At 40.3% G+C, this 17,805-nt stretch overlaps 1 protein-coding gene across 1 annotated transcript in view; it reads right to left on the bottom strand.

Moving 5' to 3' along the window:
- COL9A2 (collagen type IX alpha 2 chain) overlaps positions 1–17,805 on the bottom strand; it is a 143,767-nt gene that overhangs the window by 53,767 nt on the left and 72,195 nt on the right. The window contains exons 9-17 of the mRNA XM_073571876.1: positions 14,803–14,856; positions 10,300–10,347; positions 7,346–7,402; positions 6,934–6,987; positions 6,595–6,648; positions 3,169–3,222; positions 2,278–2,331; positions 1,906–1,959; positions 29–82 (exon numbers count right to left, since the gene is read on the bottom strand). Of these exons, the coding sequence (XP_073427977.1) occupies positions 29–82; positions 1,906–1,959; positions 2,278–2,331; positions 3,169–3,222; positions 6,595–6,648; positions 6,934–6,987; positions 7,346–7,402; positions 10,300–10,347; positions 14,803–14,856 (483 nt within the window). The remainder of the gene's footprint in view (positions 1–28; positions 83–1,905; positions 1,960–2,277; positions 2,332–3,168; positions 3,223–6,594; positions 6,649–6,933; positions 6,988–7,345; positions 7,403–10,299; positions 10,348–14,802; positions 14,857–17,805) is intronic.

Raw genomic sequence — 17,805 nt, 5'->3', positions numbered from 1 at the left:
CCTATTGCTATGTTAAACAAAAACTTACATTGTTTCCCTTTGGTCCCATTGCTCCAATCTGTCCAATACCTCCCCGAGCACCCTGCAATAGAAATTGGTTGATGACTTAAGAAACACTTGAATGGAAACACAAACTACATGCATAGAATTAGACTTTGGATCATAGCGTAGCTGTCATGCCTGCATGTGACACATGTGGTCCGTGGAACCACTGTGCCACAGGGCTGGACCTGCCTATGAAGGAGTGAAGCTAAACGGCTACCTGTTGTTCACTGGGGCTTCTGATGCTGGAAACAGACTGTGCTGTAGGTAGCTGCCAGGTACCACTGCTAGGCAGGGGTTGGTACTGCAACTGCCAATCCCAGGGGCCAGGTTCGCTGATACTGGGAGACATGACTGAGGTCACTAACTAGCCAAAACTGGAGACTGATAGATTGTACTGACAAGGTTCTTGTTCACACTCATAGATATTATGAACAGTTCTGGAGCTGGCTACACTGGAACCAGGAACAAGAGAGACTGGACTGGTTGCACCAGGACCAGAGTTTGGGTATAGATATCGCAGATGCAATTTCTGGAATAGGATGCTGCCGAAGCAGTGACAGGAATATGGGAAAACTATACTGGACTAACGGGACACAGGATATGGGAATAACTTTATAATAAGTAAAGTAACATGGAATAAATGGCGCTATAATAATAATAAATAATAATAATATACTATGGGAACACAGGATACAGGAATAGTACTAACAGACTAGTGACAGGGGACCTGGCAACATACTGTACAGTTGCACACAACAAAACACCTAATAGTAACTATAGGGGTTTCTCAGGCAACTCCCCGTTGGGGAAGGTGCCTTTTGTACGAGTTGCCTCCCAGCTATTGGCTGGGAGACATCTAGCAGATGTTCACATAAAGTAAATGCCTCCCAGTTGTCACCTCTGAGCATTTCATCATGTTCGTACGCTGCTCCAATAAAAGCAGGGTGCTCGTGCACGAGCAAAATAGACGCGTCGCCATTAACTGCGGTGCCCACACAGACCAGAAAGCAGGAGAATGCCAAGGACCATGCCGGGGCTGGGGTGGTGAGTATGCCCTAGTCCCTGCATGGTGGGATGAGGGGAACCATGCGGACGCGCCAGCAGACGCCACAGTAGATTTCATAATATATTTATTTGTGGTTTACAAATATTATATATTAGGTTCATTTGTACCATATTAGGTTTGTGCAATGAAAACAGATGAAGATGAATATTATTATGCATTGATACATTATAATTGCTATCCCCATTGGGGTTCCAAATGTAAACTGCCTATGAGTATTGCTTAGAGTGTGAGAGGAAACCCACACAAACACCAGGGAGAACATACAACCTTCTTTCAGATATTGTCCTTGGCGGGATTTGAACCCAGGACTCAAGTGCGGCAATGTAACAGTGATAACCACTGAGCCACCGTGCTGCCCATTAACATGAAAATAATTTAGGAATAATCCTTTATCAAAAGAGGGAAACATGCAATTTTACCTTTAAATATGGAGCTTGTTATTTGTATTTTACATTTAAATAAGCACAATTTCATATGACATTAACATAATTTCCATACCTATAAGAAGGGTCCAATGATAAAGGTGAGCACTTCTAGACCATGCCTGGTGCACACTCTACCTAGGTGGAAATACTAATTTCCTAACTCATCTCTTCTCTATTCCAGATGTTTGTGCATAAAAATAGGAAGCAAGAATATTGTAGAGACAGTGACCATGTTCACAAAAGGATAGTGCAGCTATCCTTAAAATATACTTCAGTGAATTCTACATGGATCAGGCCTATTATCAAAAATAATTATAATATTAAGTCACATAATAATATTAAACAGAATATGAAACAAGTTTGACTCACCCTGTCTCCTTTCTCACCTGGCTCTCCTGGAGGCCCTTTTGGTCCCTCCTCACCCTGGAACAGACATAAAGGAGTCAAGACTTTGCAAGGCCGGACTCATTAAGGATAATAACCATCCTAAGTGCAGTTTAATTAAACACTCTTACTCTCCGGGGAATTCTATAATGAGGACTGAGAAATCCGCACTAACAGGATGTGGGATTTCACCTCTGTGTCCCCTGCTGCAATAAAATGTAATTTTCTTAACATGTATCCAAACTAGCAGAAAACACTGTATAAAGTTAGACAGCATTGTTTAATACTGGATGCACACTACTTGTATAATATCTCATACACACAAATACAGCGCTGTGTTATGTTATGTCAACTTACAGGCTTCCCTGCTGCACCGACTGATCCGATCATTCCCTTATATCCAACGGGACCCTAATAAATTGACAGGAAAAAGTTTACTGTTAGAATCAATCACAGGTCTGTATATTAATGCTTTTCTCCAAAAAGTCTATTTCTATCCATGGCATGTCACATCCTCATGAAGACAAAACTGAATAATTCACTATTTTGGAATGTGTTCAAACACTAAACAGTTGCTGACAGTAGATGTAATTTTGGAACCAACAGTGCTGTGAAAATAGGGCTGTTTGGTTTCCTGAGTACAAAGACATCACATATAATATTCTAGTCTAAAAACTGATTACCTTAGGCTGGTTTCACACTTGCGTTTTTTGCGCTGTTTTTTAGCGCAAAAAAAGCATGCGTTTTTTCCCCTATCTTTTACATGGGTGCGCATAGGTGCGCATACACATGCGTTTGTACACGTTTGTATGTGCATGCGTTTTTTCGTAGTGTGCGCTCGGGTGCACAAAATGCATCCTGTTGCATTTTTTGTGCGTCCGACTTGCCCCAAAAAAACACATGCGCACGCAATGCGTTTTTTTTACAGCAAAACACCTATTATAGTGTGTTTTTTTCATGTGTTTGTGTGCACAAAAAACGCACAGCAAAAAAACGCAAGTGTGAAAGTAGCCTTAGCTTTAATCTAACAGTACCATTCCCATAAACAGGTACAATGAAACACAATGGGAACCTCTTCACTCGGAAAACTCTGCCTTTCGTCTGCAATGGTGATCCCATCATAAAGCACTATCAGGATCAGGAAAAATTTTAAAACGAGAATGTAGCCATCCAGACAACATAAAATCTAACGCAAAAATATGTCCATTTTGGATTTAACCAGAAGTTCTGGTCATAAAACTGATTTACCGTTTCTCCTTTGGGTCCACTGTTTCCTGGAAAACCACGAATACCCTGTGGGCCCTGTAATAAAAAAATTAAGTACTGTACAATATATACACAAATAATGACACATATACTGTACATGAAATCAAAAGTGTTAAATACCAGGGGTGGGCAATTAATGAGATGCCACATGAGAAACCAAGACTAAAGCGTAGAGTCAAACCCAAAGGCTGAAATCAATTCTATATTGTATTCAATATTAATATTATTGCTATTCTTCTCATTATTATTATTTAATATGAATTGCATTGCTTAATATTGAGTTGAATTAAGTATGTTGATTAGCTGTTACTACTAACACATGTTATGCGAGGGCTTATTGTAACATGTTTAATTAACCTGCAGCAGGTAATGAATAAACTATATCATTTATTGCTTTTAATAAAGTGTAAAATAACAGTAGATCATACTGCTTATTATTCAGCCATTACACCTTGTTCAACAGCTCCCAGCACACAGTATAAAGCCTCCACAGTCCCTCAAATTGTATTATGCACCCACAGTCACCCACACAGTATGATTCCCCTACAAACCTCCACACAGATGATAGCTCCCACAGCCATCTACACACAATGATTTCCCCACAACCCCCCACACAGTATGATGGCCCCCAAACACCTGATCCCCACAAAGAGTAATGCCCCCACAGCTCCCCACACACAATATGATCCCCAACGGTCCCCTCACACAGTGTGATCATTCACAGTAACCCCACACACAGTATGATCCCCATCATACCTTCACACATAGGATACCACAGCTCTTCACACACTATAATCTCCTACAGCCCTCCACAGAGCATAGAATCATAGAATCATAGAATGGTAGAGTTGAAAGGGACCTCATGGATCATCTGGTCCAACCCCCTGCTCAAAGCAGGATTCACTAAATCATTCCAGACAGTGGTCTGTCCAGCCTCTGTTTGAAGACTTCCATGGAAGGAGAACTCATCACCTCTCGTGGCAGCCTGTTCCACTCAGTGATCACCCTAACTGCCTCCACAACCCTCACACATTATGATGCCCCATCGCACATATAGTATGATCCGCTACATTCCCACCATACAGAGTATGATGTCTGCTATGAACTGGTCACTGAGAACAATGGCAGGAATAGGCTAGGCCTCCAGAAAACCAGAAAGGTTGGTAACTTAGCGGATTGCAGACCCCTAATCCTAACAACACAACTAGCAGTAGCCGTGGGGCGTACCTACGATTCCCTGGATGCCTCAGCACAGCCGGAGAGCTAACTAAGCCTAAAGCAAGAAAGGTAAAATCTAAACTGCCCCAGAGCAGACCCCTAAGGAATAGATAGCCCCCAAACATATATTGTCGGTGAGACAAGATGAGACACAAATGCAGGCAGAAAATAGACTGAGCAAATGATGGGGCCCAAAACTTACTACATAGGATAGGAAAGGAAAGACACTGTCTACAATCACACAAAAACCCTAAAAATCCAACACGTCTGATATACAAAAATACACTGAGGTCTCACGACCTCTCCCCCACTATATCAGCATTCTGGCATGACGGATAGTAGGGTTGGTTAGCACTCGACTCAAAGGTGTGGATGTACGGTGCTAGTGAAAAGGGAACTGGTAGTCCGTCAGCATAAGTTCAATATAGAATCACTGCACATGTAAATTTTTGATTGAAGTGAAATTATTTTATTTTATTTGACGGTGAAGAAGCGACAACTTTTTGACGTTTTGGCCTCACAACGGCCTTTATCATATAGTTGCCCTTTAGAGAGGAGAGGTTGCAGTCACCGGGAAAATAGTTTCACTGTTAGGCGATTTTTTTAGAGTCAATGGATTGTCAATCATTGGTGGCAGTGGTAGATGCAGGCACCGCCGTACCTGTGCAGCAAAGCAGAAAGAGGCAAAACCAGATCAGATGCAAAGGATTAGCAAAGAACAACTTAACTGAAAAATGCAGGATCAGGCAGGAGACAGCAGACCTCAGAAAGAACAGGAAGAAAACTAATCACCAGCAGCCACTGAAGGAAGCCTGCACACTTAAATACTCCAGTCAGTAACCCCTGATCTACAATTCATCGTCAGGTGGCAGACTTCGGCTAGCTCTACTACCCACAATAACCACCAGAGGGAGCCCCGACTCAGAAGTCAAATCGAGATAGTTCACAACAAATGTCCCCTGAGCTCCACATACACACAATATGATGTCTCCACAGCTTTCCACATACAGTGTAATGTCCCTCCCCCACACACACAGTATGAAAGCCACTATTGATCCCCACTCCGAATAATTCCCCAGAGCCCCCACAAAGGATGATGATCCCCACTGCTCCCAGAACACAGTATAATTTCCACAGCCCCCCCACACAGTATGATGTCAACCAAAGCCCCTCACATAGTATTATTTCCCCAATAACATCACCACACAATATGATGGGTCCCACGGTCCCCAAAACTGTATGATCAACCACAATCCCCCTTTCACACAGTATGATGTCTCCACCGCCAGCCACACACCATATGATGGATCCCCACAGCCTTCCACACAGAATGATAGCCTTTCTAGTCCCTGAACTCACAGTATGATCCCAGACAAAATGATACTCCTGCAGCTTTCCTCACAAATATAAACTGGCAATAAAAAAATAATGACAAAAACTACCTACTCCCCCTTTCCACTGCAGTCTGTGCTGTATGTGGGTTGTGGTTGTATGCAGCAGGTGCAGTCTAATGACATCATTGCACCTGCTGCACTGAAACTAAGATGCACAGGCTGAATGGTGGAAGAGGGAGCAAACAGATCCCTATTCCACTATTGTTCAAATTGAAATGCCATGGGGATGCTATGGGCAAGGGAATCACAATGCCACTCAGCACTGGATTCCTTCAACTCACAGTCAGAATGGAATTGTTTACCGACATTTGGCTGTCTCGGTCCGTAGGCTAGACAGGAACTCCTCCAAAGCTGGATGTGGCCTGTGGGTCATAGTTTGCCCAGTTTTAGTCTATACTAGTGTTTTATTAGGGATCATGTAAAAAGCTATTATTGTGCTCTATTCTGAGAGGTGTAATGGTTTTCATTTTGGCAGGATCATTACAATATATATCATGATTCTTTTCCACTAACAGCAGCTTCAAAATGTGTATTACAAGGAAATAGGTCAGTCTCCATAAGTTGAGGCAAGGCATAAAAACTTGAACATTGCATCCATCTTTGGTAGATTTTGCAGTATAACCCTTAAATACAGGTTTTTGTAATGACATGAACTGGGGAAGGAAGGTAAAAGAATGTACTTTTAGCATATAATATGAAATAACAATTGGCTTATTTATTTTCTGCTAACAAACTGTGTAGATATACCGTATTTTTAAAAAAAGCAATTTATTTCCAGAAAATTACTAAAAATTACCGGAGGTCCTGGGATTCCTTGTTCACCTGAAATGCCAACATCTCCCTTTGGGCCCTGTAATTAAGAATACAGAATGATACAATTTAGTTACTGAAAAGTACTGTATGCAAAGCTTTTTAATTTCTAGTAACTCAGTAAGTGGTGAAGGATATGTTACTATCGGTCAAGTTTAATTCACTCACCAAATAGATTCTAAAGACAGTTTTTAGCGATCCCTCTTGGCATTTAAATTACCTCTAAATCTTGCATACAACCAGTCAATGTAAATGATATTATTGTATGCAGGTATGTATTCATACCGGCGTGCAGCAATCTCTCCATAAAGAATTGTTTACTTACTGTTATTCCTTGCTGTCCTGGCTCACCAAGGGGACCTGGACGTCCTTTGTGGCCCTAGAAATCAAGGAATCCAATTATTAAAAACTATTTCATAGCTTTGGTATCATTAACAAAAGGTTTGGTATCTAATTGTTAGATATAAAATGTTATAGAAATAAAAGACAAAATACTATAATACAAAAGTACTATACTGGGAGCTTGGGGCATTCTGGTTTTCTCCCATACTACAGTCCAAATGGATACTGATGGGTAACCAATAAATATATATTACTATTACTATTGTATTTTAACTCGTTATTGCCATGATTTTGGAGAAAGAGTGCTGACATCTTTAAAAGCTGAAAAATTTATAAAATATGCTGTTTTTAAGAAAAGTTGCAAAAGTAGGAAAGTATGTGCAGAAAAAGCTTACCTTGACCCCCTGAAGACCCTGAGGACCCTTTGGACCAGCTGGGCAATTTGATGGGCACTAGAAAATAATGGCAGAATGAGCAGTTTAGTTGTTAATTTGATAAATGTTACTTTGTACAATACATCTAAACCAGTACGTGCATTGAAAAAATAAATAAAATATGTAGAATAAATATTAGGCAGTACGTCCAATGTCGGGAAGGGGTTAGAATCAGAGTATGTGAGTGTGCAACTTACATTAGATAGAGGTGCATATTTACAGCTACCATAGCTATAAGGTTGCTGGAATCTCAGCAATGGACGCAGTATTTTGGGGGATTTATTTTCTGATAGTTATGCTATGGGTTTTAGTAGTGGCTAGGTGAAAGTATCTGGAACGAATAAGGAAATTAATTTGAATGTTAGATTTGGCCACTTACTGTAGGTGTTTTTAATAACAATACTGTAGATCTAAAATTACTGTATATTTTTTGATAAATGATAATGAAGGGGTGATATCATAGGTCTACAAAAAAAATCAGGTGCCAAATTTTTTTGAATGGATATAGAGTAATTTGAGGGTGCGGAATTCAAAAATCCATTACTGTTGGGGAATTGGTTCTAGTTTTTGAGATAATTCTTCCATGGAAATAATGCATTTCCCCAATGCAACTTGTGTGATAACAAATGCAGTAGCTTTTAGTCTGTCTTTTGACTCTTTAACAGTGTCTTAGGTAATGAAATATCCCATGTACTTATTTTGTATTTCAATTGGTAGTCTCACATTTTTATAAAAGTGAATTTTTGGAGCCAGAATTCTACTGTAATTAATTATTAAATATCTCAGAAACTAGAGCCAATCTGGCAATGTAATCAGCACCACAAACTTAATATAAAACTGTTCAAACATAGTTGGCACCAAAATCACTGTGTACTAGTGTAATATATGCAAATTGCCTCTTCAGAGAGGAAGAGGACTTGAACTCTATAGCGCCACCTGTTGGTAGTAGCGATCCTACAAGTCACAATCAACCCTTTAGTGAGTCTTGCAATATGACTTAGGATAAAAGCCAAATCAGAATCTCAATTTGCAGACACAGTGTTTCGGGCTACTGGCCCTCGTCAGTGCAAAGTATGAGAACTGATTTGTAGTGTAATATATGTATTAATTGTGCTAGTGTGTTTTAAACGTTGATATGTTTCCTTTTAGGATGAAGTATTATTGTTGCCTTATTTACCTAAAGGCACAGAAGATGTGCTGGTAAGCTATACTGGGGTGTCTGCTACAGGTGGGCAAAGTCTCAGAGTATTAGGGTCCCGTTACATTTAGCGATGCACCAGCGATCCCGACAATGATGCGACCTGTTCAGGATCGCTGGTGCATCGCTAAATGGTCGTTTTCATGTTTGAATGAACTGCTATTTTACTGATGTTTCCTGTGAGCACCGTGACTATGCTTGATGAATAAAAGTGGTTTCCTAGTTCACACTGTATTTCGCTTTTCTTTTTTTTATCCCGTATGGATTACTAAGAGATACTAGGCCTATGATTTTTTTTATATTGTTAAGACAGACTAAAACCTGGTGGTTTAAAAGAACATCTAACTTAATACTAGGAGCAGGGAAGGGGATCAGCAGTGCTTCACTGGAATCTGGATGAACAGAAGTGCCAGGAACAAGTGGCTGGATAACACTCATTAGCAATAGCAAAGGAAGGAAAAAAAAAGAACATCTACCTCAAATTCTAAAATATACTGAACACGTGTGGTCTGGTTCACAAGTGTCCTTTATTAAAGGGAATTTGTCACCTCATTTTTGCCCTATAAGAAGAGGCCACCGCCATCAGGGGCTTATCTACAGCATTCTGTAATGCTGTAGATAAGCCCCCGATGTAACCTGAAAGAGAAGAAAGACGAGTTATATTATACTCACCCAGGGGCGGTCCGGGTCCGGTTTTGGTCCAATGGGTGTAGTGGTCCGGTCCAGCGCCTCTCATCTTCTAGCGATGACGTCCTCCTCCTTACTTCTGCCACGGCTCCTGCACAGGCATACTATATCTGCCCTATTGAGGGCAGAGCAAAGTACTGCAGTGCGCAGGTGCCGGACCTCTCTGACCTTTCCTGGAGCCTGAGCACTGCAGTACTCTGCTCTGCCCTCAATAGGGCAGTTATAGTATGCCTACGCAGGAGCCGCGGCAGAAGTAAGGAGGAGGACGTCATTGCTAGAAGATTTGAGGCGCCGGACCAGACCATGACACCCATCGGACCGGACCGCCCCCCGGGTGAGTATAATCTAACTCGTTTTTCTTATCTTTTAGGTTGCATCGAGGGCTTATCTACAGCATTACAGAATGCTGTAGATAAGCCCCTGATGGTGGTGGCCACATTTCATAGGGCAAAAATGAGGTGACAGACTCCCCATCTAACTGCAGTGTTCAGCTATATTTTATATCTTAAGAAGATGTATGTATCATTACAAAAAGTAACATTTACATAAGACTTTCCTAACAAACACTGCATGGTATGACATTGCCATTTCAACCAATAAAGTGCCCGGTCCCATTGTCTAATTCTGTCTGGAAGATAAAAGAAACATCTGATCAGCTGCCTTAAGAAACAAAGTGACTTTTGCTTTTTAGCATTTTTCATAAATGTCCCCAATTATTCTCAGTAGAACGCTATTATCTGTCTTTTTGTTTAGCCAACATAAAAGTATTTACCCATTGTCAAACTGTGAATATTTCTAGACAGCCAATTTCAAGACAGACTACACAACTCCTAATATTGTACTGGGCTTATAGTTCCTCTTTGATCACTTGGTTGTCAGCACTCATTTATTTTGCTTCAAAGAAAACTTCCCTGTGCAGCAAGTTCAGAATAAAGAAACCTCAATTATAAAGGAGACATTTGGGGAATAACATAAAAACAATGGAAGCTCCAGTGTAGTAAATGAATCACCCCCCAAGAAGGGCACTCACCAGGAAATCGGCACTGCCTTCCAAGCCTTGGAAGCTCACTGATGGACCCTAAAACATAAAGGAAATCCCATAGTACACTTCATGCACTGAAACTACAGGACTAATCCACTGAGGAATGCTGCTGTCTTATTAGCCATTTATGCACTGTACTCGTAAATTCACATAATTACAGACTCAGCATTTACTGTTCATTCTGCAATTTAGCAACTGCACAGGGACAATGTGTTACACAGATAGTACTGAGGAAAGAAAAGAGAAAGCTGATAATAAGTTTCACATAATGAATGTCAATGCAAATAGCAAAATACAGACTATAGAAAGAAGAATGCACTCTCAGGAATTACATATCATACCCCAGAGGTAAATGGTGAAAGGTGACAGTTTCATAGAACATCCTGTGAACATATGGGAACAATATGCTAAAAATAAGTCTCTATGGAGGTCAGTTATTAATGGGAGATTCAGCTAGCAGAGTTGCACAAGTGACTATTTACATTGTCAGCGCGGTCAGACTAATACGCACTGGGGGACATTTATAAACCAGCAATGAAAGAGAAAAGATTCATAATGAAAATGTAGCAAAATCGTAAAAATATAAAAGTAACAACGTACGTAAAAAAGAAAAATGCCAGAAATGAAGCAGTGCTTAAAGCGGTTGACCTGGTATAGGCAACCGATGGCTTATTTACAGATAGCCAACTATAAAATTAGACAAATATTGTACTCTAAGGTACTGAAATACAATTACACAAACATTTTCTGACATTTCAAAAAGTCACAAAAGATACATTAGGCTAAGTCATCTAGAAATGTTATACTATGTCCAGAATACAGAACAAAAAAAATAAAAAAAGGCTGAAACCAAGTAATGCTAATTTAAAAAAGGTGTAATATAGTAGTGTTAACTTGTTAACTTTAAAAGTCACCATGTCATTAATAAATCAGCAAAAAGAAACAGTGTTAGAACCATTTTACCCCCTAGAAAAAAAGACATAAAATCAATGATAAATCGGAGCCTATATGTGTACAGTTATACACTTAATTGCCTGTGCAATGCAGTTGTGGAGTGTTAGTGGGATAGAGGAAAAGGTTAGTAGACTATTAAATGCCCTCAGAGTCCAAAAAAATTTTTAATTTGTTGTTTAAAAGCTATAACAACGCAAACAAAATATACATACAGTGGGGAAAAAAAGTATTTAGTCAGTCAGCAATAGTGCAAGTTCCACCACTTAAAAAGATGAGAGGCGTCTGTAATTTACATCATAGGTAGACCTCACCTATGGGAGACAAACTGAGAAGAAAAAATCCAGAAAATCACATTGTCTGGTTTTTTTTCATTTTATTTGCATATTATGGTGGAAAATAAGTATTTGGTCAGAAACAAGCAATCAAGATTTCTGGCTCTCACAGACCTGTAACTTCTTCTTTAAGAGTCTCCTCTTTCCTCCACTCATTACCTGTAGTAATGGCACCTTTTTAAACTTGTTATCAGTATAAAAAGACACCTGTGCACACCCTCAAACAGTCTGACTCCAAACTCCACTATGGTGAAGACCAAAGAGCTGTCAAAGGACACCAGAAACAAAATTGTAGCCCTGCACCAGGCTGGAAAGACTGAATCTGCAATAGCCAACCAGCTTGGAGTGAAGAAATCAACTGTGGGAGCAATAATTAGAAAATGGAAGACATACAAGACCACTGATAATCTCCCTCGATCTGGTGCTCCACGCAAAATCCCACCCCGTGGGGTCAGAATGATCACAAGAACGGTGAGCAAAAATCCCAGAACCACGCGGGGGGACCTAGTGAATGAACTGCAGAGAGCTGGGACCAATGTAACAAGGCCTGCCATAAGTAACACACTATGCCACCATGGACTCAGATCCTGCAGTGCCAGACGTGTCCCACTGCTTAAGCCTGTACATGTCCGGGCCCGTCTGAAGTTTGCTAGAGAGCATTTGGATGATCCAGAGGAGTTTTGGGAGAATGTCCTATGGTCTGATGAAACCAAACTGGAACTGTTTGGTAGAAACACAACTTGTCGTGTTTGGAGGAAAAAGAATACTGAGTTGCATCCATCAAACACCATACCTACTGTAAAGCATGGTGGTGGAAACATCATGCTTTGGGGCTGTTTCTCTGCAAAGGGGCCAGAACGACTGATCCGGGTACATGAAAGAATGAATGGGGCCATGTATCGTGAGATTTTGAGTGCAAACCTCCTTCCATCAGCAAGGGCATTGAAGATGAAACGTGGCTGGGTCTTTCAACATGACAATGATCCAAAGCACACCGCCAGGGCAACGAAGGAGTGGCTTCGTAAGAAGCATTTCAAGGTCCTGGAGTGGCCTAGCCAGTCTCCAGATCTCAACCCTATAGAAAACCTTTGGAGGGAGTTGAAAGTCCGTGTTGCCAAGCGAAAAGCCAAAAACATCACTGCTCTAGAGGAGATCTGCATGGAGGAATGGGCCAACATACCAACAACAGTGTGTGGCAACCTTGTGAAGACTTACAGAAAACGTTTGACCTCTGTCATTGCCAACAAAGGATATATCACAAAGTATTGAGATGAAATTTTGTTTCTGACCAAATACTTATTTTCCACCATAATATGCAAATAAAATGAAAAAAAAAACAGACAATGTGATTTTCTGGATTTTTTTTTCTCAGTTTGTCTCCCATAGTTGAGGTCTACCTATGATGTAAATTACAGACGCCTCTCATCTTTTTAAGTGGTGGAACTTGCACTATTGCTGACTGACTAAATACTTTTTTTCCCCACTGTATGTATGTGTGTGTGTGTGTGTGTGTATGTCCGGGATAGGCATCCGCACCGTCGCAGCTACAGCCATAAAATTTGGCACAGTCACACGTCTGGACCCCGAGAGCATCCTAAGCTATGTTGTGAGGCAAAATTTTAACCCCGCACGTTCCAATTCACCAAACAATTTTGCCCCATCTACATATTGGGGACAAAGTGTGTGCGTGTCAAGACCCGCCCCTCATTATGATGTCATAATGCCCTTATCTACATAATGGGGAAACAGAGTGTGCATATCAAGCCCCGCCCCTCATTATGATGTCATAATGGTTGACTATGGGAGGGAGGATGTGTGATGGGTATATGGGCACTGGACTATGGGATGGAGGATATGTATGACGGGTATATGGGCACGGGACTATGGGATGGCGGATATGTATGATGGGTATATGGGCACTCTACTATGGGATGGAGGATGTGTGATGGGTATATGGGCACTCTACTATGGGATGAAGGATATGTATGATGGGTATATATGGGCACGGGACTATGGGATGGAGGATGTGTATGATGGGTATATATGGGCACGGGACTATGGGATGGAGGATATGTATGATGGGTATATGGGCACTCTACTATGGGATGAAGGATATGTATGATGGGTATATATGGGCAGGGGACTATGGGATGGAGGATGTGTATGATGGATATATGGGCACAGGCCTAAGGGATGGAGGATGTGTGATGGGTATATGGGCACTCGACTATGGGATAGAGGATATGTATGATGGGTATATGGGCACGGGCCTATGGTATGGTGGATATGTATGATGGGTATATGGGCACGGGACTATGGGATGGAGGATATGTATTATGGGTATATGGGCATGGGACTGAGGGATGGAGGATAATTATAATTTGTTGTAACTAACCACAGTTAGTTACTATGCCCGGGTAGCACCGGGCCCTTCAGCTAGTATATAATATAATATAAAATATAATGTTGTGAAAGCAGATTGGTGAAGTTGGTGGTAACTAATTTGTTAAAGTAATTGTAATCTTTACTATTTCTCTATTGCGTGTCCGGCGAACCACCTCATTGATCTTATTTAGTTACTCTGGCAAGAAAATAACAGCTCCATCAAAACCACGTGATTTTCCTATTAATTCATCATTCTGGTAAAGTAAAACTGACCTCAGGGATCTAGATTTTATGTGTAAGAGAACGGGCTACACACGAACACTATCTCCATTTGTCCCACACTCTCTCAAGATCGCTGGACCATTATTGTAAATACATCATTATAACCTGTAGACTGTGAGCCCTCGCGGGCACGGTCCCCTCTTCTTATGTACTTGGGTGTCCCTTGTCTTACACATGTTTATTATACTTGTCTATATTTCCCCTTTTCATGTGTAAAGCGCCATGGAATAAATGGCGCTATAAAAATGCATAATAATAATAATAATAGTAGCTGGGGCAGGTACTGTGCATCTGCCCCTCTTCAAATGAATACAGTTGTATCTGCAGAACCCTGCTGCGGCCACTATATAGATGAAGGAGTTATGTTATTGCACTCTGCAACTAATCGCATTCACTCGCCACCGGCACCAGGAACAGCTGATTGATGGGGCTTTGGGGTGTCGCACTTTCAACTATCTGATATTGGTGATCTATCATAAGAATAGGTAATCAACATAAAAATACTTGATAACTCCTTTAAGAATAAATCTGTACATACTGGTTTTCCAGGGGGGCCAGGAGGTCCAGAAGGTCCAAGTGGTCCTTTAATGCCCTAAAAAAAAGAAACATACCAATATACTTATTATAAAAAAGAATTTACTTTTACCCCCAGAATATTCCCCATAAATTGCCCTAACAGGAAATAACAAAGTAGTGGTCAGACTCGCAATGGAAAAAGATGAATATGAGTTAATTTAAAGGCTATCACAAAACAACCTTTTCAAAACTGCCTAAAAAATTGTCAGGAAAAATGCTTCCAAAAACAATAAAAAAGCAACATTTCCTAAAGTTGATTACTTTAGGAGTAGCATTGTTGCTCGGGTGATCTCCGAGTACTCGAAGATTTAGTTTTCGTCATCTCAGCTGCATGATTTGTGGCTGCTAGACAAGCTGAATACATGTTGGAATTCCCTAACAAACAGGCATTCCACACATGTAATCAGCCTGTCCAGCAGTCGCAAATCATGCAGCTGAGAGGGCGAAAACTAAATCTCCGAGTACGCCGCTCGCTCATCACTATTCACTACTATTCTACAGTTTCTCTCATTACTAAATTCTTGCATAAAAATGATAAATTTCCCCCATTTCAAGGATTTGCATATATTTAGCCATAAGAACATTAAAGATTCTTAAGTTTATAGATAATAAATATAGTCGGCCAAGAAATGGAAATATACAGTAAGCCTTTGTAAATATAAACCTTCTTTCCATTGTTCACAATTTCCCAGTTTTATGAATGCAGCCATCAGTGAAAACAATGGATATTGTTTATTCTTAGGCTGTGTGACAAGTTGGATGATAAAATCTCATAGCTAGCATTCTCATTTGTAACAAAAGTGATTAGATGACTTCAGGGCTTTGTGCAATCCAGTCTATTTCTTGACATGTACAGTTGAAACCAGAAGCTTACATACACTATATAAAAAGACAGATATGCATGTTTTTCTCATTGTCAGACATGAAATCAGAATACACCTTTCCCGCTTTAGGTCAATTAGGATTACCATAATTATTAATATTTGCCAAATGCCAGAATGACAAGAGAGAGAATGATTGAAGGCATTTTTATCACTAACTGCAAAGTCAAAAGTTTGCATACACTAAGATTACTATGCCTTTAAAGAATTCTGGACTGCCCTTATGTAGCATCATGGGAAAGTCTAAGGAAATCAGCTAAGATATCAGAAAAAGAATTGTGGATTTGCACGTGTTTGGCTCATCCTTGGGTACAATTTCAAGAGACAGAATGTTTTAAGGCATTTTTATTACTTACTGCAAAGTCAAAAGTTTACATACATTTCATTAGTATTTGGTACCATTGCCCTTAAACTGAATGACTTGGGTCACACGTTTGGGATATCCCAAGCTTCTCACAAAAATTGGTAGGAATTTGGGTCCATTCCTCCTGACAAAACTTTTCAGCTTTGCCCATAAATTTTCAATAGGATTGAGATCATGGCTTTGTGATGGCCACTCAAAAACATTAACTTTGTAAACCTTTAGCCACTCTGTTATCATTTTAGAAGTATGATTTGGGTCATTATCCATTTGGAAGACCCATTTCCGCCCATGATTTAACTTCCTAGCTGATGTCTTGAGATGTTGCTTCAGTATTGCCACATAATCTTCTTTTATCATGATACCATCTATTTTGCGAAGTGCACCAGTCCCTCCTGTATCAAAACATCCCCACAACATGATGCTGCCACCCCATGTTTCACAGTTTTGATGGTGTTCTTAGTCTTCCAAGCTTCTCCCCATTTCCTCCAAATTTAACGATGGTCATTATGTTCAAAAATTTAAATTTTAGTTTCATCAGACCAGACAGGACATGTCTCCAAAAATTAAGGTCTTTGTTCCTGTGTTCATTTGCAAACATAAAAAAACACGTATCCACGCATAGCCATTAAATCCTATGATGATCTTCACATGTCTGCTTGTTTTCACCACCTCCAGGTCACGCAGCGCTGTGCGACTCTGAAAAGCGGTGATATTAGAAACGTTACAGCTCTTCACAGTAGCCCGGTCATGCTGCGCTGTGCATGACCCGGAACATCTGAAAAGTGGTAACGTTACTGATGTTGGATTTGCTCAGAGTATGTCAGACCTGCTTGGGAACTTTTTTTTTTGTAATAAAGTGGTGAATGAGGGAAAATGTCTTTGTTTTATTTCTCTGTGTTTTGTGTATATGTACTTTTCAGATTTCCATTCGCCGGACTACGTTGGATTCGCTGGACTACGTCGGACAGGTGTGGAATTTGTTTTTTTAAGAGGTGAACCAGGGAAAGTGTCGGGGAGTATTAATTTCAATAAAGTATTTGTGTGTGTTTCATTTTTTTTGCTGGGTTAGTAATGGAGGTGTCTGATAGGTATTTCTCCATTACTAACACCAGGGCTTGATGTGAGCTGAATTTTTGGACAATTCACAGCTGACACCAAACCCAAGCCCCATTACCCCGATTGCCAATGCACCAGGGCATGGGAAAGAGCCAAGGTCGTGCACCGGAATTGGAGCATCTCATGTGATATACCGCTTCTGGGGTGGCTGCAGGCTGCTAATTTTAGGCTGGGAAGAGCACAATAATCATGAACCTTCCCAGCCTGATCATATCACCTCACAGCTGTCTACTTTACCTTTGCTTGTTACAAAAAATGGTGCTGACCATGTTAATGTTTTTCATTTTTTTATTTAATTGGTTAATACAAAGCTGTACAATAAACTCCATATGCAAGGCACTAGAGGGTGCAATTTTATAATGTGTCGCGTGATTGTAAAATTATATATCTTACAGATATCTATCTATTTATGTATTATCTATCTGTTTATATATCCAGCTATCTATCTATCATCGTTGCACATCTTTGGCACATAAAAACAAGCATTTTCTTAGATGGCACACATATGGTACATACTTACACAACAGAAAACCAAACGGATAGTAAAAACATGCATAAATTTTTAAGCAGACATGTAAAGGGGACTAAAGGGTGGTTCAAAACT

Source organism: Dendrobates tinctorius, unplaced genomic scaffold (genome assembly GCF_039654945.1).
Source record: "Dendrobates tinctorius isolate UK_male_01 unplaced genomic scaffold, ASM3965494v1 ptg000007l, whole genome shotgun sequence".
Lineage (NCBI taxonomy): Eukaryota > Metazoa > Chordata > Amphibia > Anura > Dendrobatidae > Dendrobates > Dendrobates tinctorius.
Note: the sequence above shows the minus strand (reverse complement) of the source record. Positions and strands in the feature narration are given on the sequence as shown.